The sequence below is a fragment of the Triturus cristatus genome, chromosome 5_1, assembly GCF_964204655.1.
Source record: "Triturus cristatus chromosome 5_1, aTriCri1.1, whole genome shotgun sequence".
Lineage (NCBI taxonomy): Eukaryota > Metazoa > Chordata > Amphibia > Caudata > Salamandridae > Triturus > Triturus cristatus.
The window spans coordinates 136236718-136261930 of NC_140587.1; the positions used below are offsets into that span (position 1 = coordinate 136236718).

General features: G+C 43.8%; 1 protein-coding gene across 5 annotated transcripts in view; it reads left to right on the forward strand.

Annotated features, from left to right (window-relative positions):
* Nucleotides 1-25213, forward strand: part of LOC146830407 (microtubule-actin cross-linking factor 1, isoforms 6/7-like) — a 456496-nt gene that overhangs the window by 88607 nt on the left and 342676 nt on the right. For all 5 annotated transcript variants that reach the window (XM_085604595.1, XM_085604596.1, XM_085604592.1 and 2 more), the window contains 3 exons: nt 15778-15944; nt 23440-23599; nt 24806-24890. In XM_085604595.1, coding sequence (XP_085460721.1) covers nt 15778-15944; nt 23440-23599; nt 24806-24890 — 412 coding nt within the window. The remainder of the gene's footprint in view (nt 1-15777; nt 15945-23439; nt 23600-24805; nt 24891-25213) is intronic.

A 25213-nucleotide genomic window follows, 5' to 3' on the forward strand; every position in this document is an offset into this window, starting at 1 on the left:
GACCCAGGTTCTCTCCGTTCTGGAGAAAGTGAGGTCTTAGGTCTATAAGCCATTTTACTAACTTCACCTCGAATTTAAGCCTCAGAGGCAGAGACCTTTATTGAGATGAACAGATCTCCTAGGTCTGAAAGGATTTCACAGCAAAACCTGTATTACATGAATGTCTGGAGAAAGTTTGTTCTGGACAGCCATTCGAAGGCATCTGACTAGTTTGTGCTGGATCATCAGCTTAGATAGTCGGGGGCACAACCTGCAAGGTTATTTTCTTGATGGAACTTTCAACTCAACTGTCTGCTTGACTGGTACCCTTCTAAGGCACCACAGAGCAGGTCTGCTGGGTTCATTTCAATTTAGGTGGCCAGCCTCATAGTGCTGCACTCCTTAAATATTGTCCATATGTTTAGGAGTAAAGCCCTTGAAGGTTCCATTAAAGCACATAACATGAAGAGGAGAACTGCATGCAAGGACCTGAGTAATCTGCTGCAGCAGCAGAGGACAGGATCCCAGGGAGGGAGCCAGCCAAGACGTACCAATACATATTTGAGATGCAGAGAATAGCGGAAGTTGATAGGTTATTTTTTTTTTGTTTTTTTTTTGTCCTCATTTGCCAAACCCTTATGTGTGAAGAAGGAAATCCGCCAACCACCATTTTGTGCTATCTTGTCCTGCCCACCAAACCCTTTAGTGTGCTATAGACAATTGCACAAAAAACAAAAGAAACAAATTGGCGGGAGAAGGAGCAAACAACACACAAAAAAGGACGACCTTCAGAAACTCCATCTAGGCATATTTCAACCTGTTTGGACCAGAAAAACGAACGAAGACTCTTGTTATAGATCCATGGAGCAGGGAAGCTGGCATAATCATAGGACCCGGGGAAAAGAAAAAAAAAAAACCCGGGAGACCTACTTCCACTGTATCAAATAGTCCCAAAAGGCAATTTTCTTTTTTTTTATACTACAGGGTCTAGCCAGGTCTACTTTAGAAACTTCATGTAGGGACGATAACCATCCCATATATGTTGGAGGAGCTGTGTCTACCCAAAATCTGCAAATCTGTCTCCTGGCCAACAGGATTGCTAAAAACAGGAAGGATCTAGCAGGCCCTAGGATATTTTTGTCAAGCCCAAAGAAAATCAAAGGGAGAGTATTACTAAGAGTGATATTTAGCATAGAAGATAGAAGCACTATCACCTCTTCCCAAAAACGACTAATGACTGGGCACTCTTTAAACATATGAACATCCGAGGCCTCAACTAGGTCACATTTGTTGCATTTTTTTCCATGTTGAAATTTGGCTAACTTTTGGGGGGACAGATAAGCACGAAGTGAAAAGATGGTTTCGCCTCAGCCAGGCTGGCTTCACGATTTTATATAGTAAACTAAATGAGTTCGACCACAGCTGCTGGCACTGTTTGCCGATGTTACTGCCCCATAACACCTCAGGGAGGGTTGTGTCGTCATCTATCTCCTCCAAGATCGCCCAATACCAACATGCAACCTCCTTTCCCCCCCCTGGCCTTGTCACCAATAGATTTTCTAAGTTGCTGTACTTTCCCAAGGGGACTCCCTTTCTTATCAAGGCCTGAGCCCAGCTAGTCAGCTGTACATACTTGAAGTAAGATAGACCTGGCCCGACTTTCTCCCGCAAAGCCTCCCAAGGTAGCATTGAACCACCAGCTATCAGCTCTCCCCAGTTCAAAAATCCGGCTTCCTTTATTGGACCTGCCAGTCTGTCTTTAAGACATAAGGGAGTACCTGGTGAATCCCATATAGGTGCTAAGTTGGAAAAATAACACAACCCTGTCCTATTTCTGTTTGTGGACCAACTCCTAGCCAAAGATTGTAGAGTTTTTAATTTTATTTTTTTAAAGAATTTCTGGTCTCCAAACTTAAAAAGAAAGCAGTCAGATTGAAGATCAGACCCCTCCAACATAGCTTGGAACATCCTCCCTCTAGGGTTGTCCGCTGATGTTTTTAGGAGCATTCTCGAGTAGGATAGTTGGAAAGCCCAAGCATAGTATTGGATGTCTGGTGACGTAAGGCCTCCTTTCTCTCTCCTTCTCCTCAGCTTTTTCCAGGCCAATCTCGAAGCTCGATTCTTCCAAATAAAATAGTTAATTCCTTGTTGACATTTAGATATTTGTTTAATGTCAAAAGCCATAGGGATAGAGTTAAACAAAAAGGTATATTTGGGTACGATAGACATTTTTATAAGGTTTGTCCTCCCAAAGATGGATAAAGGGAGGTGATTCCATGCCTTTAGTTGTTTCTGACATTCCTTATATACTCGATCAAGATTAAAGGTGGTGATTTTGCTTATATCTTGGGTAATTTTAATTCCAAGATACCGCATAGAGGGCACTACCTCCACCTGTGTGTTGGGAGAATTCCAGGCCATAATTTCTGTTTTCTCAGAATTTATGTGGTACCCAGAGATTTTACCAAACTCCTCAGCTTTTCTAATCACAGAGGGGAGAGCCGAGTCGAGGTTTGATGTCATAATGAGTATGTCATCGACATATAGGGCAACCCGCCTTTCCCACCCTCCAAAGCTAAATGATGGAATAGTAGCCTCCTCTCTAAGAATCTATGCAAAAGGTTCAATATAGAGGTTAAAAAGGAGAGGGGAAAGTGGGCAGCCCTGCCTTGTACCTCTCGAAATTCCAAAAGACTCTGTTAGAAAATTGTTTACATTGAGTCTTGCCATCGGGGCCTTATATATAAGTGAGATCATGCGGCAGAAATTTTCGGGCAAATTGAATTTCTTCAAAACCGCAGCCAGATAGGCCCAGTTTACTCTATCAAAGGCCTTAGTCGCATCTAACGTAAAGACGGCCAGAGGCAGAGAAAAAGTGGTAGCGATATCAATCGCCCCTACCAGATCGTGTGTGAGGTCAGCTAAGTGTCTGCCCTTTATAAAGCCCTTTTGGTCTTCATGAACTAAAGAGCTTATCGCCTTCCCCAACCTAGTTGTCATTATAGCAGCAAAGATTTTATAGTCGTTGTTGAGAAGCGAAATCGGGCGATATGACCCACAATCCTTCAAATCTTTCCCTGGTTTAGGTATTAAGACCACGTGGCATCATTCCAGGACTTTGGAAGGTCCCGGCCCTTCAAAAGGATGTTATTGAAGACAGAGGCCAAAACCGGAGTGATCTCGTCTATGAGGGCCCTATAGAGTTCCCCTGGTAACCCATCAGGGCCTGCTGCCTTCCCCCGCTTTACCTGCCCCAAAGCCTTCCTGATTTCTTCAACAGAGATCTCATTCTCCAACATCTTGCTATGCTCTGGGGATAACTTTGGCAGGGAAATTTGATCTAACCAGGCCTCCCTCTCTGCCTTGTCTTCCCGGATATCTTCCTTATAGATTTTCTGAAAGAAGTCCCGGAAAGCCCCGCCTATTTCATCCTTGGTAATACGGGTGACAACTTCCCCCTCCACCTTAATCTCTCTGATATAGTTTCGAGCTTGGTCGGATTTGGTTTTCCAAGCTAGAATTTTTCCAGCAGCCTCACCAAACTCAAAATGAGAGATTTTACTCGCCTCCCACCTTCTAGAGACCCTAGTTTGTAATACATTTTCTAGGTCCAACTTTAACTCTCTATGTCTTTCATATAGTGCCCCTGATCTAATTTGGGGGTCCAGGGTGTTTTCAATGCTTTTCATTTCCCTCTCCAGGTTATCAATACCTTCCCTATATTTCTTCCTTCTATAGGAGGCTCTATGCGTGATACTCCCCCTCCAAAAAGCTTTTAGGGCATCCCACATAATATGCAGATCTGTTGAGCCTATGTTTGCCTCCATAAAATTAAGTGTCTCTGATCGTAAAAAGTTGACTTCCTCATTTTCTAAAAGAATAGTACGGTCAAATGACCAGGAAGTATAGCACTGTTTATGCTCAAGCTTCAATACAAAAGAGATGGCCGAGTGGTCGGAAAGATGTGCGGGAAGGTAGGAAATGTCTATCAATAGATCTTTCAAGCTAAAACTAAAAAAAGCATAGTCTATCCTAGACACGTGATTGTATTTAAGATTCCGAAAGGAGACCCCCCAGTGTGTCCCCAGCCTTTTCCCTCCAAACATCTGCGAGCCCCAATTGTGACATTGCCATTAGGAGGTCTTGTCTAGATCTTGATAAAACACAGGCTCTGGATTTGGGAGACTTATCTAGCTTTGGGTCTAAGACGATGTTAAAGTCACCCATCCAAATAACTGGGTCCTGGAAGGCCAATAGATTGTCTCGAATAGTATTTAGATGGGAGGAATCATCCTGATTGGGGCCGTAATACCCGGCCAATGTGAGGAGAAAACCATCCAACATTACCCTTACAATGAGCCACCTACCACTCCTATCTTCCCTATACTCAATGATTTGAGCCTTAGCTTGTTTTTAAAAAATAAAAAGCACCCCCCTAATATTTGCTGATTGATCTGTGCAAATAAAACTGTCTACCCATTTTTCCTTTTTCAAGAACTCTGTTGTTTCACCCTTGAGGAGGTGTGACTCCTGGATGACAATGACCTGCGCCGGGGAGTCCTTCAAATACTGAAAGATCTTTTTTCTCCTTCTCCCAGTACGCAGGCCATTGACATTCCAAGATAGAAAATTTAGCTGAGTCATTTCGTCCAGCAGTCACCACCCCCCCCTACCTCTTTCAGGTTTCCTACAACTAAGTTGGCATAACTTTCCCTACCTTTGTTTGAGCATGAGACAAGAAGTACCAAATTATTAAAGCTTTTCTTAGGCTTGAATTTTAGAGGATTATTTTTATTTTTACCCTTACCACCCTGTGCAACTCACCCCCCCCCCCCCCCCGCTCCCCACCCCCCCCGGAAAACCCTACCCAACCTATACTGGACAGATGAAATGCCAGTTTTGCGCCCTCTTTCTCCTCCACCCTCCTTTCTCCTCCCCCTCCCCACCACCACACTCAAAAACTGCATGGTGCGTCCCAAACAGTACATATTTACGAATTCTGAAATATTTTCCCCTTCATTTCTTTTCCCTTTTTTTTTTTTTTTTTTTTACGCTAATTTTAAGCAAACAGTTTTATTACTTTTTTTTATTTTTTTATTCTTTAAACCCCCCTACAACTCATGTAGGACTGATTAGATTTGTAACCTAGTGGGGGTTTTACTACCTCTTCATCCTTGTGACCCAAAAAAAAGAAAAAAAAATTTTGTTGTTTTTTTTTCACCTCTTCCTTCATTGCCTTCTCAATCTTAATGGATTCCTGCACCTCCCCGAGGAAGATCTTTTAATGAGTTCAACATCTCATCCGCCTCAAGAGGAGATCTAATATTGTGCATTTTGTTATTAAACATCACACGCAATAAAGCAGGAAATCTCATCTGCACTGTTGCACCTAGGGCACGAAATTTTTCCATCCTTTGACCTAATTCCCACTGACGATCCAAGGTGGCTTTGGACAGGTCAGAACGGATCTCGAAAGGAAAGTCAGGGCCTCTTAGAGACTTATTTTTTAACGCCAAAGTTAAGATTTTTTCTTTGATTGAATAGGTAAGAAAGTTGACCAAAATCTTCCTAGGCTTTTCTCTGCCAAAATCTTCCTAGGCTTTTCTCTGCCAGGTTTTAAACGGAAGGGGTCCCTGTGGATCCTTTGGATATCTCTCCCCAAAGTAGCTAGTGATTCCTCTAGATTGAGTGAGTCCTTGAGCAGGTTTATGAAGAAGCTTTTGATGTCGCTCCCCTCTTTTCCCTCTGGAACCTTCAAAAGTCGGAGGTTGTTTCTTCTTGAAAAATTCTCCAAGCTTTCCACCCTCTCACGAAACATATCCCCCTCTCTTTGCAAATTGTGGATTTTTGCTTGGGCTGAACCTAGGTTGGTTTTAAGCTCTTCTACAGTGCCTTCGAGGGTTTATATCCTCTAGTTGAGCCGATCTACTTTACGCTCCAATACATCGCAGGCAGCCCTTATCTCAGATTGGTTCTCTGCAGAGATCATAAACCCCTGCTTTATATCTGCTTTTAGAGAGTTTAGCAAAGATTCTATCGAAGAACAGGCTATGGCCGCCCCATTGTCGCAAATCTCTCGCCTATCTAGAAGTCCAGGGGATTGATCAGGGCATGTAGTTTGCTTCACAAGAGCCTCAGTAGATGTTAATCTCTCTGGTTCTATCAATAAACCGCCCTGTGGGGTTAGGACAACTTGTGAACTAACACCCCCCCTTAGGTGTCGTTTTCTCCGCTGCCCTGACATCTTCTGCTGCCTGCTCCTCGTGGTCCAATCCAGGCGCTGGTAAAATTATATCCGCTGAAGGAGAAACTGCCATTTGAGAAGCCATTTTCTCGTGAAGACCTGGACATATAGGGCTGCGATCTTGATTGGAAAGGTGGGGTTTTGAAATGGACAGAACTTGGGGCAGGACTTTGAAAAAAGAGCGCAAGGAGGGTGTGATGCGAGATGGTTTAAGCTCTCCTTGTCTCCCCTTAACAGCCACTCTCACAAGCCCTCTCTGGGGACCTATTAAATCAGCAGCAACATCCCCCTCCTGCAATCTGCTCTTGCTGCTACACTCAGCCAAAGATGCCTGGGTACCGTGCCTGCCCTTCGTCCCCCCTCCTCTGCCCCTAACCTTTCATAATTTACCTTTAACTGCTTTCTTTTTGCAGGAGGTTAGATCAGGGCTCTCAAAAGAAACAGATTCCCCCCCTCCGACACTCTGTCCGTGATCATCAGCAGCATTTCCTGACTCAGCTCCACATATCACCGGGGCTTCGGAAGGCTCCGAAGAGGGGGGGGGGGCCTGAAAGGAAAAGGTCCCAATCCCTCTACCCCCCGTCACCTTACCGCAGACTCCCTGCACTGTTCTACCACGGAGGAGACTTCGAGCCGCTGCGCTGCGGCCGCGTCGTAGCTCCACGGCTGCAGCTTCCCAACGCCGCGGCAGGGAGATCCCAGGAACAGAGATGTAGGTGGGGGCGGGAGCCCGATCCAAGGCTTTCAAACTCATCCGCTAAAAAATTCAAACCAGTCTGGGAGAGGCGAAAAACCCCCTCGCTCCGAAACGCCGCATAAACTCAGCACGCTAGTAGGCCTGGGCGAAGCACTACGCTACGCTCGCGTAGTTTGCGAAGTTCGCGCTACTTCGCGCTACGCGAACTGCACGTAGCACAGTGCGAACACGCGTAGCGTAGTGTTGCGTAGTGCTGCGGTCATTTTTTGCTTGCTCGCGGTCCTCAACGTCAAGTTGGCGACCGCGAGCAAGCAAAATGACATCCTGGCGAGACTTTTTCCTTGATCGCGAGCATGGAAAATAAACCTCCCGGCGAGATTCCCAACGCGAGAAGGTCCGGTTTCTCATTGCGAGGGGTCGCGTATGCTCGCGACCGCTCGCGATGAGAAACTACCAGTTCGCGTTGAGAAAGCTGCAGCTCGAGTAAAAATCTACTCGAGCAGCAGAAAACTACAGCTCGCACTGTGCAAGATGCCATTTTCAATGATTGCACAGTGCCGGTTGCTTGTCCGCACTGTGCAATCATTGAAAACAACATCTTGCACAGTGCGAACATGTTACTTCGCAGTTCGCGAAGTGCTACGCGTAGCTCGCGTAGTGCGAACTTCACTTTGCGTAGCTTCGCGAAGTGCTACTTCGCGAACTACGCCCACCCTTACACGCTAGCAGAGAGGAGAGAGAGGAGCGAAGAGCTTCTCTGAGGACGCGCGCTGCCGCTCAGCACGCGGGCGCCATGTTTTCCTCAATCCCTAACTAACTGGAAGTTGATAGGTTATTGTCTGACAGATTTATTGGCCTGTGTAACTAGAAGGATCACCCCCCTGCCCCCTAGATACTTATGTGGCCCAAGAAGAACCACATTATAAGACCGTCCTGGAAATTCTATTGCATTTGCATCCTTGCAATGTATGCATGTAAAAAGAATCAGAGGATACAAAATAGACAAATATAGTTCTTTTCACAACCATAAAGTACCAAAGGGATCTGACTGGTCCTGATAAAGGCTGTAAGACCCACATGGGCAGAAAGAATCAGCTGCAACAAACTATAGATACAGGAGCACTAACGCACTTGAAGCGTCCCATCTTAATACTCCAATCGGACCCTAAAATGCAAACAAAAAAATAGAGAAAGGGTATCCCTAGAGGCAATTTTACTTTTTTTCTGTCTATATCCCTTGGATAAAAAAACATCTGAATAGCTCCTTTAACAAAGATTGAGTCCGACCAGATGAACTTGCATTCCAGACTAAGCCTTTAGGATGAAGCATCCCGCAATGATGATGTGGGTGACAGTTGTTTTACATAAAATCACCCTCTCTGCCATGGGATAAATGCACATGTGGGAGTGAAAAAAATCAAGAACAGGGATAACCACTGGCAGTGCTACATATAAGGGAATTGTTTCTCTTAATTAGCTGCCTCTCTTGGTGCTAAGCTGCTAGCAATACACATTTGATCAGATTGTTAGTCAACAACAGTTCCAGAGTTATGGGCCATGCAAGAAAGAATAGAATGAGTTCACAGTCGAAGGTCATGTTAACAACAATAGAGTGTGCGAGTGTCCCACCAGAATGTGCAACTCTGAAAATATGGCATTGAGACAGCTACTTACTCTGTGGCCATTTCTGGACATTAGGAGACAGACAATGGCCTGTGATCTATATTCTTGAATCATCAGTAGTTCAAATATATTGTTGTGTGTCATCACATTTTATGTGGTAGCTCAAGTATGTGTGCGGGTGGTTTGTTGTAAGCATTGAAAAGGATCTTGGTCAGCTCAGACCTTTGGGCGATAAAAACAACACCGTAGAACTTGATAAGGAAAAGCTCAGTTGAAACTCATGTAGGTAGTGAGAAAGGGATCAGACAAAGTCGAGGCTGCTCCACCTATTCCATGACGCCTCTCAAGGTGTCCATTAAGAGTATACTGTGGTCTACTATATCAAATGCCACAGAGACATCAAGGTGGCTTGACACACAGGCTTGCCACTGGTCCTTTAACCTAAAGCAGCTCTTAGTTGAAATTCCTAGTAACATTTGTGATTCATGAACATAGGGGAAAGTCAGACTAAAGTCATTTGAAGTGAGTTTATTGTCCCCAGAAACAGAGCTGATAAAATATGTGTTCTAACATTTTAACGAAGAATTAAATGTTAGGGATCGGTTGATAGTTTGCCACGTTGTATGAATCTGCATTTAATGTGGCTTAGTAGTGGGTTAGTGAGGTGTGCTTGAGATACTAAGCGGATGGAAGACTTGTGCTGCTGACCGTCATTATGAGCATGATGACCGTTTGACGGCCATGACTGACGATGGTGGACTACAAAATGTTGGCTTCTGCTGTTGGTTGGTTTAGCTACTTGTATGACCTAACAATGGAGTCTTCAAACAAAGCTGGGAACTCTTCATAATAAGAGGATAGGAATCTGTTTTGGAGATGCTGACTTGGAGACTAGCTATTTTGTCTGTGAAGTGTGTCATGTTTCATAGAAGAAGGTTGAGACAGTGGCATAGAGGAGCGAGTGGAAATAGTAGCTGTCATTTTCTAGAGGAGGCGAAAAATAATTTTAAAAAAGCATATTCCACAATCTGTAATTAGAAATGCGATGTATTTGCACAAAGCATAACTTCTTTGCATACACAGTTGTGTATCACATACCAGCCAATTGTTGGGAGGCCTAGACTGTTTACCACATCTTTTGAAAGCAGTAACCCTGCGCCGATTAGAAGGCAAAAGTCAGAGCTAACCCTTATTCATTAATGAGCAACACTTGAGCAAGTTGAACTTTGTATTTACCAAGGGATCAACTTATGGAGAGAAGCTTAGGTGCTTCTTTTACTTAGGCAGACATAGCAGCCTCTGAGAAACCATGGAACAAGACTTTCACCTGAAGTTTGTTGATGTTTCTAGGCAACAACATTCCACTCACTGATGCTGGTAATGTTATATTATGTGAATTTTTAAAGCATGCTATCACCTGCGCGGGTATCCTGACGCTGAGCACAGTGGTTGATTGAATAGCCAGGTCTTCAGCTTCTTGCAGAGTTCGAGAAGAGAAGGCTCTGAAGAGAAGTGGGAGGTCTTTCTAGGAGCAATGTAAGAGAAGGCTCGCCCTCCGGGTTTAGTTCAGTGTGTGTATGGAATGTGTGCGAGTAGGAGTCCTGTGGAGGTGTCTGGGTGGTTGGTGGAAGAAGACACCGCAGTTTAGGTAGGTGGGGCCTAAGTTGTGCATTACATTGAACGTGTGAGTGAGGAGTTCAAACTGAGTGCTTTCGGGTATAGGAAGTGGAGCTCCCTCATTTGTGGTGTAATCTGAGTTCTGCGTGGGAAGTTGAAGCTGAATCTGTCTGCCGAGTTCTGGAAGGTTTCTAGTCTTCTGGTGAGTTGCTTGGTGCTGCAGGCATAGAGGGTGTTCATGTAGTCTAACTTGCTGGTGACAAGTGCATAGGTAACAGTTTTACTAGAGTTACTTGGGAGTCATTCAAAGGCCTTTCTCAGTATTTTCAGGGTGTGGAAGCAGGATGCAGTAATGGGATTGACTTGTATGATCATGTCCAGTTTGCTGTCAATGATGATACCGAGGTTACTGGCATGGGTGCCGGACTTGGGGGGTAGGTCTGAGTTCAGCGAGCCACCAGTTGAAGTCCCATGATGAGTTGTTCTTGCTGAAGATCACTACTTTAAAAGAAAACATTTTTATTAAGTTTTATCATAGTACAAAACAGGTCCAGGAGGATAAGGGTTGCCAGATCTCCTCCGTCTAGGATCATACTGATGTCATCTGTGGAGGGGATGAGGATGAGCACTATTTCTGTACTGCGGTTGGGCCTGAAGTCAGACAGTGTGGCTTTGAGGAGCTGCTAGCTGCTGAGATATTTGGTGACATGCCGGTTCATGAGCTTCTCTAAGATCTTGCCTGGATTTAGTAGGCGGGAGATGGGTCTGTAGTTGGTGAGCATTGGCGGGTCAGCAAATAGCTTCTTAAGTAGGGGATACATGGTTGCTTGTTTCCAGGTGTTTTGAGAAAGTTGTCAATGAAAGCTTTGAGGATGGGTGTTAGTGCTTCGCTGATCAGACTGATTCCTTGGTGAAGGCGTGGTGGCGGTAGATGTCAGATGGGGCGTCCGAGTGGATGGACTTCATGGTGGTTTCATAGCGGTGACAGCGGGCCACGTGGTCAGGGTTCGTTCTTTGGCTGCAGTGGGAAGTAGGAGTTGCAAAGTTGATGGGGTCCTGTTCAGGGTTGAAGTTGCCTTACATAGAGATGAATTTGTTACAGAAGAATTCTGCATTTTTGTTGCATATTTCTTGCTGTCTTGAAGTTGCTGGAGGGGACTGAAGGCATTGTGAAATCTTTGATGATGGAAAAATGTCCTTGCTGCTATTTATGCTAGATTCAATCCTGTCGGGGAGAGTTATGTGCTTGGTGTTCCGGATCTGCAAGTGGTAGCGTCTTAGGGTGGATTTAAAGATGTTTTTGTCCGCAATATCTTGGTCTGGTCTCCACTTGCGCTTCAGTGGGTTTTTGTTAGCCTGAGTTCCACTGTTTGCCAACTGGCATGTGGGTGTGGTCTTGCTACTGAGTTGGCTTTGAGGGAAGCCAGGGTGTTGGAGCATGCTGTTAGCCAGCTATTGAAATTCTTGATGGCTTTGGGCAAGCTGCTGGTGTGTTCAGGCTGTTGCGCAATGATGGTTTAAGCCCAGTTATCTTCTGTGATTTTCCAACTGTGGCGGGCAGGTTAAGGGGTGGTAGGTTTGTAGTGGAAATCCTGAAACTGAGAATGGCATGGTCTGTCCAGGTCATTTTTGATGGCTTGTCCACTGTGCTGAGGGAGGTGAAGATGGGTGGGGTCTGGTAATGTGCTGCGTAAGGCTGAAGCTTGCTAGGAGGGCTCTAGAGGTTGTATCGGTGTGGTTTCCTAGATGAAAGTTGGGGCCATACTGGCCGTAGTGGGCATGGGTTTTTTCCTGGGAGGCTGGAGGGGTGGGGGCCGGTTCTGCAGCCGTGGGGCCGTTTTTGTTATTGGGGGCCTGTTTCGCAGTTGTGCTGTAATATCGGCCCCCAGTAACAAAAGGAGCAGTGCTTCACACTTGCCCCTCCCGGGGCTGAGCAACAAAGTTGCCAGGGCTGCTTTGTGTTCCCAGTCCGGCTCTGGTGACAGTTCAGGTCACTGAGCAGAGTGAAGGTGCTGAAGTCGATGATAAGGGGTGCAATGAATTCCATGAGGTCATTGGCAAAGTTGGTGTGGGCCCCTGTTGGTCTGTCGATGAGGGTTTTGCACATGGAGAAGTTGTCTGTGATGCGTTACATACATGTGAGATGTTCATGTAACTGGTGGGGGTGTCTGTGGAGGTGGTGCAGCTGATGGTGTCTTTGACTATGATGGGGACTCTGCATATGGGCTTGTGTTGCCGGTCTTGCCTGGCAGTCTTGTAGCCGGAAGAGGTGGCAGTAGTGATTTTTGGTACTAAGGGTAGGGTTCAGCCATGTCTCCATAAGGAAAAGCAGGTCCAGCGCATGGTCTATGCAAAGGACCCATATCTCTGTGACATGTTATGTGTTCGAGCGGGTGTTGAGTATACATGTGAGTGTGGTGTGCTCTCTAGGTGGTGGTTCATCTGTGTGAGTGGGTGGAATGCTGGGTGATGTTGGTGCAAGAGTGGGAGGAGTTGGGTGTGGGAGACCACTAGTGCACTTGCAAGAGGCGCAGGTGAAAGCTCCCTCCGTGTTGTGTGGTGCAGCAGCTTAGTGATGGTCAGGGTTCGAAGCACAGAGGAAGGCACTCTTTAGAGGATGACGCCAGCTGCAAATTTATTTTTGATGGAGACATTTATTTTTGATAGTAGAATGGACCAGGGAAGAAATTAACACTTGTATATGCTCTGTTGTAGCAGCTCTGAGGCAATCATTGGTAGACACATCTTCCAGTAGTATAAATCCAAGGTCATCTGTATTTTCCAATGCACATTGTGTATAGAAATTTAAAAGGATCACCCACCCATATATTGCAATAAAGAACATCAGTAGGAAAGGATGCTATGCATTTTTTGTAAGAGTTTAAACAGTAGCACATGTGATGCATGTGAAGATAAGGCCGATGATAAATTTCTCGAGTTGGGGTACTTTACAAGACTTCTAATCTAGGGCAATTGCAGCAATCCACATATGATGACCGCCCTAGGGGTGTGGTTTGACATCTATAAGTGGTAGTGCAGCATGTGGAAATGGGTAATACACTGCTGAACATTTTAGGGGCCACTCAAGAGGGTCTTGCCTGCACATATTCCTTCTCTGAAATCTCAGAAAAGGTGGCAGGGATTTGGCTTCTCTTGAATTCTAGAAGCGAAGCTTGAATCCTTTTTGTTTTAACATATAGACCCCTCGTGCTTGGTCACCTCATTACTTTTAACCATGGCTGTCTCAGCTACCAGTTCCCATCTCCCAAACCCCTCCTGCACATAGTGCTTTGTACTATTTCCCATTGTAAGATTGTTTTTCTTGTAATGCACAATGCAACAGCCTGTTCAGAACTTTCCCTGGCATATTGGTTCAGCGCTAGTTTGATACACAGGATCAGAAAAGCTTACCAACACCACATCCTCAGCCATCAGAGGATCTGGAAATAACTCAGCTGCAGTGGGAACCTTGATGCTTGTGCTACCTTGGGGTTTGGATCGATCACGACCAGACTTCCCTCTTTGGGGGAAACCTGGGGCGAGCTATTAGATAATTGAAGGCAACCATTGACTTCTGGAGGATGCTACCGCTTTCTGTGGCTGGTAGAATAGCACTCCTGAAAATGGTGGCTTTCCCTCGCCTCCTATACATTTTTAGTACACTTCCTGTATGGATCCTAAATGTATTTTTTAAGGAGTTAGATTCATTGATCACGGTCTTTGTTTGGGGAACAGGGCCTAGGTGGGTAGCGCGTGCGACGATGCAATGCCCCTTAACAGTGGGTGGGTTGGTGGTACCCGATTTCGAGACATACTATATTGCAGCCCAATTGCAATGGCTGGTCCAGGGACCAGCACAGAGACAGAACCCAGATCTGAATCCGGGCCTCTTTGTGCCACCACTGCTTAACATCCTTCGAGGGTTTCCGCATGGTGGTAATTGGCGGGGCCGTGACCTCTGGATTGAGGCTGGGGTGATGAAAGTGGGGGATCTTTACAGAGATTCCGAACTGCTCCTGTTCAAGGAATTCCACGCAGAGTTTGACTTACCCCGGGGACACTTCCTACTGCACAGAACACTCACGACCGCACTGGCATACGGGAACTACTGAACCTCCGATATCACAGAGCTGTCAATATATGGCTCCTTCTACAGGCATCATTAAGACATTCTCTTGCCTATATCGAACGCTGCGCACAGATCAACAGCCGTTAGAAAAGCTGTGATCTCAGTGGGAAGACGAGCTGTGTATCCCTATTGCAGCAAAAGACTGGGACAACATTTAGACAGAACGCCCAAGGTCTCTAGGAATGCACGTTTTAAGCTCCTCAACTACTATGTCCTCCATAGGTCCTATCTGACCCCGGAACACATAAGTAGGTATTTCCAGATAACTGACCCGGCATGTCCTAGGTGTGGGGAAGGTAAGGGAACACATTCATCGCATGTTTTGGAAATGCACCATGCTGCACATATGCTGGGAAGAGGTCTTATGCACGATTGAAGAGATTGAGAGGGAGGTCCCCCATTCCCCGGGCATTGCTTGCTGGGATGGTTTCCCCACATATCTAAGACAAAAGTTACAAGTAAGTTCCAAGGCTTAGCGTTTATCCTTGCCAAACGCAAGATAGCTAGAAATTGGAAAACACCTGGTGGTCCCCGAGTGCACATGTGGAGAAGAGAAATGATAAAATGGACAGGATGTAAGGGGAGAATACTCCTGAGAGAAGCCAGAAGAGGGATAGAAAATATTGATGTAGCCCGAGCCTGGGGAACTATGGTAGATAGCTTATCCAACCCCGAACCGGACACACCTACGAGGTCGCCTGCGGGGTCACCATGATTATCTCCTTATAGAGGAGGTCTCTTCTACCCGGCCTACACTGTAGACCTTTAGGCATTTGCTGGGAATTAATGCCTAATACCGAATGTCCCGTGTCTCCTTGCTTTGTATGCTGGCGCACTTCCTGAACCATGATGTTCACTTTAATTTTTGTAATATAGTACTGACTCATGGGGGGGGGGGGGGGAGTGGGAGATTAAGTGTCGATTGCATATCTTTACCATGGCGTGTTCATTTTATGCCCTGAAATTACACTGATCCAAGTAGATCATCGATAAATGTAACAACTATAATGTTGAATCTATGAAAAACAATTAAATCTGTGTGCAAAAAAAATAAAAACTAATCAAAGGATCTGGAGATGTGGTAACCTCCATGCAGAATGCCTCTGATCTTCTGATGCTCAAAGAGTGTTGCATCTCACCTACTGTTCCCAATTCTTGAAATCATTTCTTTTTATTGTTAAGTATATTGACAAAACTGTGCAAACACCAAATAGGGAGTAAGCGAGTCAACAGAAGTGAGGATTTTTTTCTGCTATACCTCAGTACAGTACGTCAGAAGATTTTCTATAGCCGTTTTTGTCAGCCTGACCAGAATTTATCTACAGTGGTGACAAAGGTTTATAAACACCCGAGTGCTCATTTAGCAGTAAATGTTTGCATTTGTGTGTGGAGCAGAACATTTTTGGGGTCTTCAGAAGTCCAGGTATTGAGGGCCAGCATTGCCTCTGCTAGAAGTAACTTCTTTGCCTCTCCTTCTATCCCTGAAAGCTGCTGCAGAGACTTTTAGAGGAACGAAAGCCCAAAGTTCAGTGTGTCCTGCTGGGCATACGGTCATCTACAGATATGAGCATCACAGCAGATGAAACCGGTGTGTGCACAGAGAAGACCAAACTCCAGGAAAGATGGAATGCTTTGATCCGAACGGCAGAAGCAAGGTAAGAATGGCTAGTTGTGTATTCTGGCTTTTGCAATCGGCATGTAGAACTGAGTTCTTGCTTCTGTTTTCTAATTTAGTATTTCGGTACCGATCATGCATGATCAATCGAACAAATAGCATTTGTAAAGAGCAGCACTGTCACCCCTATGGGTATCTGGGAGTGTGTCTCCATTGAAGAGCAGGTCTTGAGTCTCTTTCTGAAGTCTGCCAGAGAGGGCGCTGTGCAGAGGGGAAGGTCGTTCCAGGTCTTGGCAGCGATGTAGGAGAAGGAGCGACCACTGCTCGGTTGAAGGGGCAGTGTCCGAGGGCGAGTGAAGAGGATCTCAGGTCTCTAGGGGGTTGGTGGACTTTCAGTCGGTGGTTGAGGTAGGCATGTCCTAGGTCATGGAGGGCTTTGTAGGCATGCATGAAGATCCTGAACTGGCACAATCGAACTCCAACCGTGCTGTGAAACACATGGACATAAATGATGTACTTGTGCCAACGTTAAGTTTGAAGTCTTTTTTTGAATTCACAGATCCACAAGGGGTTTGAGCAATTTTCCCACCCATTAACATTTTTATATGTCTCATTTCTACTTTTTCGGATTTAGGGACAGATGTACGAAGTCTTCTTCTTTTTTCGAGTCACAAACAATCAGATTCACAGGCCTTAAACTACTCAATTTGCAGACTGCAAAAAGGCCTTTTGCTATCTACAAACTACAAATTGTAATTTGGTAACATATTACTGAATCACAATTTGGGTTTGTGACCAAAGCCAGAATTGGTATTTGGTTTGTGCATGTTTAGTGTGTCCCTTCCAAAATCAGATTGATATGTATCAATGGTTTGAGACTGAAATCCGGGCACAAAACATTAATACTTTACCGACTACTGAAAGGTAGTGGTAAGGCATTTTCATACAGTAAGGGATCCACTTCCAACACATACAAAATGTTGATAACATTTGTAGTTTTTTAATTTTTTCAAAGCTGACCACCATCCATGTGATGGCTGCGATTCCTAGTGGGTCACAATTTGTGACCTACCTCATTAATATTCATGAGTTAGGGCGAATTGTGAACCACTAGGAATCGGTATTTTGCAAGCCGACCTATTAGTACGCTGGCCAGTTTGCAAAATAGCACACTAGTTGCAGAATACTGGTCACAATTTGCGACCAGTGTTTTGTGATCAGTGCTGCACATCTCTGGCCCTTAAGCACAAAGGAATTAAAAGACATTTGTAGAGTGTTCAATCTAAAGGCCTTCAGATCCATCCGACATTGAACATTTGGCGAATAATGAGAGATTTGTCCTAGTGCAGGTGAATCTTCAGCAATTATCAAAACTTGCGAATGTGGTAAAATTGATAGATTATTTCAGAAATGTTTTCAGACCTCTTAATATTACTAAAACTAATATTAGTAATAATCGCTTTTTAGTCAGTGCTTCATAGACACTGTAAATGTTACACTCAATATACTGGTATTCAGTTCAACAACTTTCAAAGGATCAAAGTCTGTGTTGTTCTTGCTGCAATTCAAATCCAAGACCTGCAGATCACAGCAACTAGTGGCAGCAATCATTTGACTCACTAAGACATGCTCTGGGTTATAAAACTACTAGTTAGTAATTAAGTGATGCCTCCTGCAATTGATCTGTAATGTCCCAGGGTTGAGGGCAAAAGGTTATGTGCAATGGTCACTTGTTTGAATCATTCCCCGTTGTCGAGGTGAAAGTCTTGTGGTAAGTCCAGAAAAGCAGTACTGTACTAAACCTAGCCTGCATGGACAGCAAAACATTCATTTTAATATCCTATTCACCTAATGTCAAAAGAACTAAACTTCAACCAGATTACAGCACCCTGATTTCCTCTCCCATCAGAGGCCACCGTACCCCAGATTTTCTACTGCATGCCATGTGAAGGGAGTCTCCCTGAGCTTTGCTCAGTTCACTTCATGAAAACCTGAAAATCTTCAACTTGTTTAATTTCTCAACCAAATCTGACTGCTTCAGAACAAGTTCTACCATAATTTGTGCTGAACTGTCACAGAACCTCATGTCATCTAACAAAGGTCCCTTCAGATCTCCTGCTAGTTATGAAACGCTGAGGCTACTTTCTGAGGAGTTTTTTTACCACACAAGGGAGAGGAGAGGGTCAGGCTGCCGCAGGTCCTCCTAAGACCTACAACAATCACAAATCAGTGTGGCAGCTATAGGTAGAATACGAGTTACAGTATTCCTGCATCAATGCAGGCAGACGTTAGTCCAATTTGGACGTTACAGAATACCTGTCCAAGTGCATGGGGATGGGAAGATCATTCTTATGGAAGAGGAAGCCCCTCACGTGTAATTGTCATGCTCCATCATCTGCAACCTTTCTCCACCCTGGTAGGACAATGCCACCAGGGCAGACTCGACCTCCTGTTGGACTCAGGCAGGAAGGAGTTTTTAGATAAAAAGATACTGGATAAAGACTGGTTCCAGATCAGTGGATTAAAAATACCTTGCAGTTCCCCCGGTGGGGCACCTTTATTATGTGGGGACTGCAAGTAAGATATAAAATTCGAGGAGAGACTGTGCCACACCAGAAGACAAACTCTACAAAATCTTCGACAAAAAGGTTGAAAAAGCGTCAGTCAAATAGTGACTGGGGGTAGCTCTTTTCCGATCTGTGCTGACAGGCGCTGAAAGAAAAGCCATGACATCAGTGTGCTGGGGTGGCTCCTATATAGGCACTGCACATGTTACTTCCGGCACTGACGGCACCACGTGGAGATGAACAATACCACCTACCGGCACGCGGGGGTAAAGCTCACAATACATTTCCGGATCCAGTCTGATGCCTGGGGATTATTCTAAGGTATGGAATCTGTGGCTAGAAGTCTCAGATTGTTAGGTTTTGTGAAGTATTTGTTACTATTCTTTCGTCTCCTCACTCATCCATAACATGCATGCGCGGAAAAAGTAAAGTTTTACACCTGGGATTTTTCTACCAGCTGTATCAATAACTTTTCAACCGTGCAGTTTATCACACTAAGGGAAGGTTAAAGTACGTGCATCCTAGCGAGGCTGTAGATACGTTTAGTAGGTGTGCTCCCTTGGATCATTGCCCCACCCCAAGGTGGTTGTTAATAGTATTCTCAGGGATGAAAACACACTAGTTTTACCTTGTGTTTGCTCCGTTTCCAGTGTTTCATCTTCCCTTATCTTATAGTTTCATGGATTGTAGCAGGAATTCTGGATAAACCAAGATGAGATTATAGGAAGACATATATCATTACGGCACAGATTATATCTATTCAGAAAACATGGACAATTGTTTCATGTCATTGATTACCCCAGCTACCCCTTACACTGTGGATAGAGTGAAGGGAGGTCTTGCAACCTTCTTCTCCACTTCATTTCCAGCAAAGGTCTTGAACACATTTCCCTTAATATCAATTTATTCTGCTAATTTAAGATAATTCCCATATTTATTAATTATTCATTTTTATAAAAATTAATATGATTCCGCTTGCTTTGAACTGGCATTGGCCATGGAGAAAGACCTAGATATTTTTGTAAATAATGGAATAAAGGGATTCTGTTTAATATGTGCAGGGGATTTTAACATAAGAAGATACCTTTGCCCTGGTAAGAAGGTATGTGGTTTAGTGAATGCACATAGCGAGGGTCAGGCTCATTTTCAACAAAACCCTTATAATGATGCCTTGAATATTTTCTTGGTTAAGCATAATTTGTGCGTTGTTCGTGTCGAAATCTTTCTCCAAATCCACTACTGGCCTTTATAGGGTGGGGGTACCAGGAATACCATTGATCATATGATAACTTCACTTAACTCCTGGATAACAAATACAAAGGTTGATGGAGGGCATAAAGGTAAGTGACGATAATTCATTGATCCTACCCATCCAGACTCGCATAAGGCCCCAGCACACTATAATTAGAGCAGGGAATGTAGTGATCGTAAGACCGAAAGGAATAAAAATAAAATGATCAGGAGTAAATCCCACTGGCTTTAGATCTTCCATAGTAAAATCTTTTAAGCAGGATATTGTGACCTATCTGGAACAGGTAATAAACGATGGCTTTATAAAGCAAGCACATGGAAACATCTTGAGAACAATTTATTATTTTCTGACTAAACCTGCAAAGGGTAATAACCAACCGCAAAATGGTTGATTTGATAAAACCTGCACTGCTGTTTGCAGAAACCTCAATGTAACCCTACATAGGAAATCAATCGATAGGGAAGACGTTCAACAATTTATGCTTAGATACAAACTTGCCTTAGCGACTAAGAAGAAACAATTACAGAATGAGGCTTTGTCCAATCTAAAGCAAGCAGAGGAAACATTGACACAATCCATTTTTGGAAAACTCTGATGATCTCTGGGAGGAGTGGAGTTTAGGGTACTCTCACCTCATTAGATGGACAGTGGTCTTTTCAGTGAGATAATTATGCTACTAAAGTGGCACTGGTTTAAGGTCTTTCAGGCTTGCTAAAGTTGTGTACTGCTATTGTAAGCTTAATGATTCAAGCATGTGATTCTGTGGAAGATACCAACACCTGGGGGGGGTCTATGGGTCCTGGCAAGTAACATTTTCTTAGGTACACCACAACAACCGTTCCTCTGTTTTGCTATTGGAATTTTCAGCAGCTATTGACAAAGTGACCACCTCACACCTCTGAATTCTTTGTGCACTAGGCGTCAGTGAATTTGTTTGCAACAGGGTTCACTCTTATCTGTCTTATTGGATTTTCTTCAGCCCTGCAGGCCCCCCCAGCATTCATGGCGTTGTTGAAGTGCTCCATTACTATGAGGATGAAGCCCTCTCTGCTGAGTTTCAATTGGATGTCCTTTTGGTTGTACTCGGGCCCAAGAATTTAGGAAACAAATTGTCTCCTGTGATTTACTTGTGTATTGTGTTATGTGATGAGGTGGCCGGTAGGACCCCTCCTGAAGAATATACTATTCCCTTTGTCAGCGATATGGCTAAAACCTCAGGCATATCAGTGGCCTTTTTCATTCCATGTTTGAAGCCGGGACCTGGGCCATCATTCATTCTTTCTCCAAGCATCACTGTTTCAGTGATCAGGCAGATCTTGGTCCCGGTTCAGGCAAGCAAGTAATTTGGAAACACAAGTCCTCTTCTCCTGCTTCCATGATCTTCACAGTGGAGTGCGTAAAGGTTTAAATCCGCATCCTAGGGCTGTACTTCATGATGTGTAGGTCAGTCTGCAGTCTAAAAGGCACAGAAAAATGTCTCCGGCTGAAGGCTCTCTTTGCCCATCTGACCTTTTATCTTTTTAGTTTCTTTATTTTTGTAAAATAAAAAGGTTATAATTTTAAAATTGGTAGTTGTTTTATAACCTTATAGCTAATACATAAGTATTAATTTTAGTAATGCACTGTGTGCTTTAGTCGAACAAAAGAATATGCTGGTGTAGTAGTACAGGCATAGTTAACTAGTTAGGTTTAAAAATGGGTTTTAAAAAAAACCTTATCTCTGGGAAAAGTGAAGCACCTAGATAAATAATGTTTTTTTTCTTTGCTCAAAAATGACTGAAATTTAGAATTAGTAAATGAGGGGGGATACAAATCCTTAATAAATATGAAAAGGGGGAGGTTCAGGTAAAATATTGTCTAGACTGACATTAGCATGGCTTTGAAGAATTTCTTCTATTTGTAGACCAACTAAATCTTTTCAAATTGTTAAAGCGGCGTTCAACTAGAACTCTTTAGTCTCTGGCATTGAAAATGCGATTTGGCCGTTAGCCAGCCCCCAGCAATCCAATATGCATGATTCCATATAATCTCTCTCCAAATGTCCCTGCTTTCCTGAACGTTTGGGTCTCCTGTTCTGTCCAAAAACCAGTCTAGTACCAAGCTTTAGTCCACTGCGTCCACATATTTTTTTTATCCCTTTAGTATGAAGACATTCCCATTTATAGAAATAATATACAGCTCTCTCATGACCACAGCTGGGAGTATAATCTATGAAGGTCGCATTAACAAATGATCGGGTATGAAGCATTGGAAATGTAAAGTTGGCACCTCATGCATACAGTTTGTGTAGTTCTCTCTCTTTCTGCTTGTCGGTGTATCTTGCACCATAGATGTTGCATTTGCATGTGTGTTGGTTACAACTCACAATCATCAACAAAGTTCCAAGATTTCCCTCCCTGCCTGATTGTCTTCAATGCCCCTCCTCATCCACTGAGCCTCCTCCCTTGTATCTCAATGCCCGTTACCTGCATGCACCACCCCTCCATCTTTATCGCACCCAACAATTCCACTTTTTTTTCCTGCTTACCTTACTTCCTTTACCTCGAATATTTTTGTTTACCCTTCCTTACCCAACTCTTGCCCCATTAGCCCACCGTTTTTGCCAGAGTGCGTTGAAGTTACGTTCCCATTCAGTACCAAGATGAGGAGGCGTTTCTTGCTCTGTCCAATATGAAATAATCGGGGTTGGGAAGAGACAGGTCTGCCGTGAAGCCTATAACTGTTCCTGTCTGACGTGGAACCAATGAATGACCTGATGCTATGTTGTGTGTATGTGAATAGCGCACAACTAACCCGGGAGGGTATCCTGGTGCTGACCTTACCGCATTCCAATTTCAAACCGCTTACTTGCATTTTGTCAATGTCCCTAGTCTCCTCTCTCCGATCAGGGTATCCACTACTACATGACTTGACCACAAAGGAATCTTTTGATCAATCAGTTCAGCAAAGTATCTTGCCTCTAAGGATCATCAACCTTGCTGACTCCAGTAGCCACATTTAATATCTGATTTCTGGAGCATCTCTCGCGTTTCCAATTTCAGTTGTGTTTTCCTCAAGATGTTTGCTGAAATACATGATTTGCAAGCTGTGTCTCTTTTGTTTGTTTGTGAATTCCTTTTTTTAACCAAAGAAAAAGTCTTATAAACTGATTGAGAAACCCGCATGTTAAATTTCAGATTATCAGGAAAACAAGTAATTGTTCACCCCTTTAGTCTGGGCCTTGGTTCGTCTTGGGCTGTGGTGTTTTTTCACCTTGCCCCTACATGTTCACTGTTTATTTGAATGCAGGTATCCCGGAGTGGACAAAAGGCCTCTACGTCTTGCATCACAAGAAGTGTTCAACATTTGCCTGACCCAGTGGTTTCACCTGTCAGATCAGCTTGTCTATTTTGGATTGCTTGATCCATAAAATCTTTTTCTTAAATGAATCTCCGGATAAAAACAGATCCGTAAAACTGTTAAAAAGCGTGAACTCGGATTATTTAACAGCAAGAAAACCAGGTTAAGTCTGAGAAAGAACATCACATCAGTTGTCAATTCTTGTGCCTTAATTAACTCTCTGCAACATTGAAGAACTGATGTGATAAGTATAATGTAAACATTGAATAAAATGGGGCTAAAAACATACAAGGAAATATATGAATAGGCAAAGCTATTAGCAGTATACACAAAAAGTAAAGCAACTAATTTTATATGCTTGCCCGTATGATCCTTAGGCGCAGTCAACTGGAAGAAATTTTACCTGTGGCGCAGGCCTTTCAAGAACATATGGATGCCTTCCAGGACTGGCTGGCTGCCACTGAGAGACGGCTCCCCGAGTTGTGGAGAGCTCATGGCTGTGTGACTCAGATCCAGGAAGCCCATCAGCATATCCAGGTAGTTTTACATTTCTGATTTACGCACTGCACGACTGTCCATATATCCAGTTAGACTGATAACTAAAGATCTAAAATTGGTGAGGCTTTGCTGCTTCCCCAAATATCCACATATTTTCTTTCTGCTCTCTCTCTCTCTCTCTCTCTGTCTCTCTCTCTCTCTCTCTGTCTCTGTCTCTGTCACTCTCAGTCAATGTCTTTGTTGATATTGAATACTCTTCTGTCAATAGTGTTTATTTGTGACCCACCCATGGCTTATACATCAATGCACCTATCCATTATAAATTCTCTGCCTTCATGGTATCCATTTACATCTTTGCATTTCAAGATGTTCTATTTTAGTTTCAATGTATGATTTCTGTGATTTATCCATTTTTTATATATATACTGTGTACACTATACATCTATTATCTCTCGGTCTACCTTTTACATCTGATCCCATAGGTATTTTACTAATTTTGCTAGCCTCTTCTCTTTAGGCAGCCCTCAGTTTGATATCAAATGTTCATGCCTGGCTCAGCATGCTGTTAAACTGAATACGTTTTCGACCACGTACAAAGAGACGGTCTTTCCTGCTAAGAAGGATCTTCCTGCTGCCAAAATACATATGACTTTGAACCCACAGAAAGAACTCTTTAAAACCTAGTCTTTATTCAACGTCTTCTCATGTTGTTGTGCAATCACAGTAGGAAGTTTTGTGAAAATTCAAGCAACATTTTTCGTTGTACAGAAAGTACAAATTACGACAGTCAATTCTGAAATCTCCTATAAGGATACTGTATCTGTGTATAACTTGAAACCCATCTGCAGGTCCAGGACCCCACAGTTCTGGAATGCCTAGGTTCAGAACCAATTTTTCTCCATACTGAAGACCTCAGACAATAATTTATCTGATCAACTGTTGACAAGATCTGTCATAGGGTAATACTGGGCAGGTGTTCTTCACTCTACTTTTTCTCTCTGTGCTTTTTGTTGGACCCTGTCCTTTTATTACTCTTTAGTGACAACAAAACTGTGTGCTTTGCCTCTGAACAAAATGTGCAAAGAAAGTAATGTGCAAGGGTGCATCTTATCTCTGTGTGTGCATGCTGCCACCTTTGCTTACATTCTAGCATCACTTTCTTATTGGGTGTCCATTTCCGTCTAGTAAGCTCTTCCCATTTTGCATGAGAAGGTCTCTTACCGCACATCCTTTCTCCTCCCTTAGGTATTGAGTGAGGACATTCGGTCGAAGCAGATAGAGATGGAGGGAGTTTTGGAATACGGAAATAAACTGTTGGAGTTGATAGAAGGTAAGCAGAGGCTGTTCCTTGTAAGATTTGGTAGCACGGCACGTCTAGAGGAATTTTCTATTCCTAGACACAAGTGATCCCAAGCAAAGATGAGGGTCAGATCTGTAGTCCTAAGAGTGAATTTGGCATACAGTGCAATCAACTAATTGAACTTTTTTAGGTTTTTATTAATCTTTGTATAAGTTTCAAAGTAATGATCAAGTGAATCAACAATACGCGACTTCGGTCAGGGCCATACGTAGGGGATAGGAACTTACAACTATGTAAAGGAGCCCCAAACTCCCTCTTGGGTTGCTCTAACATCACTACAATACAATGAATAG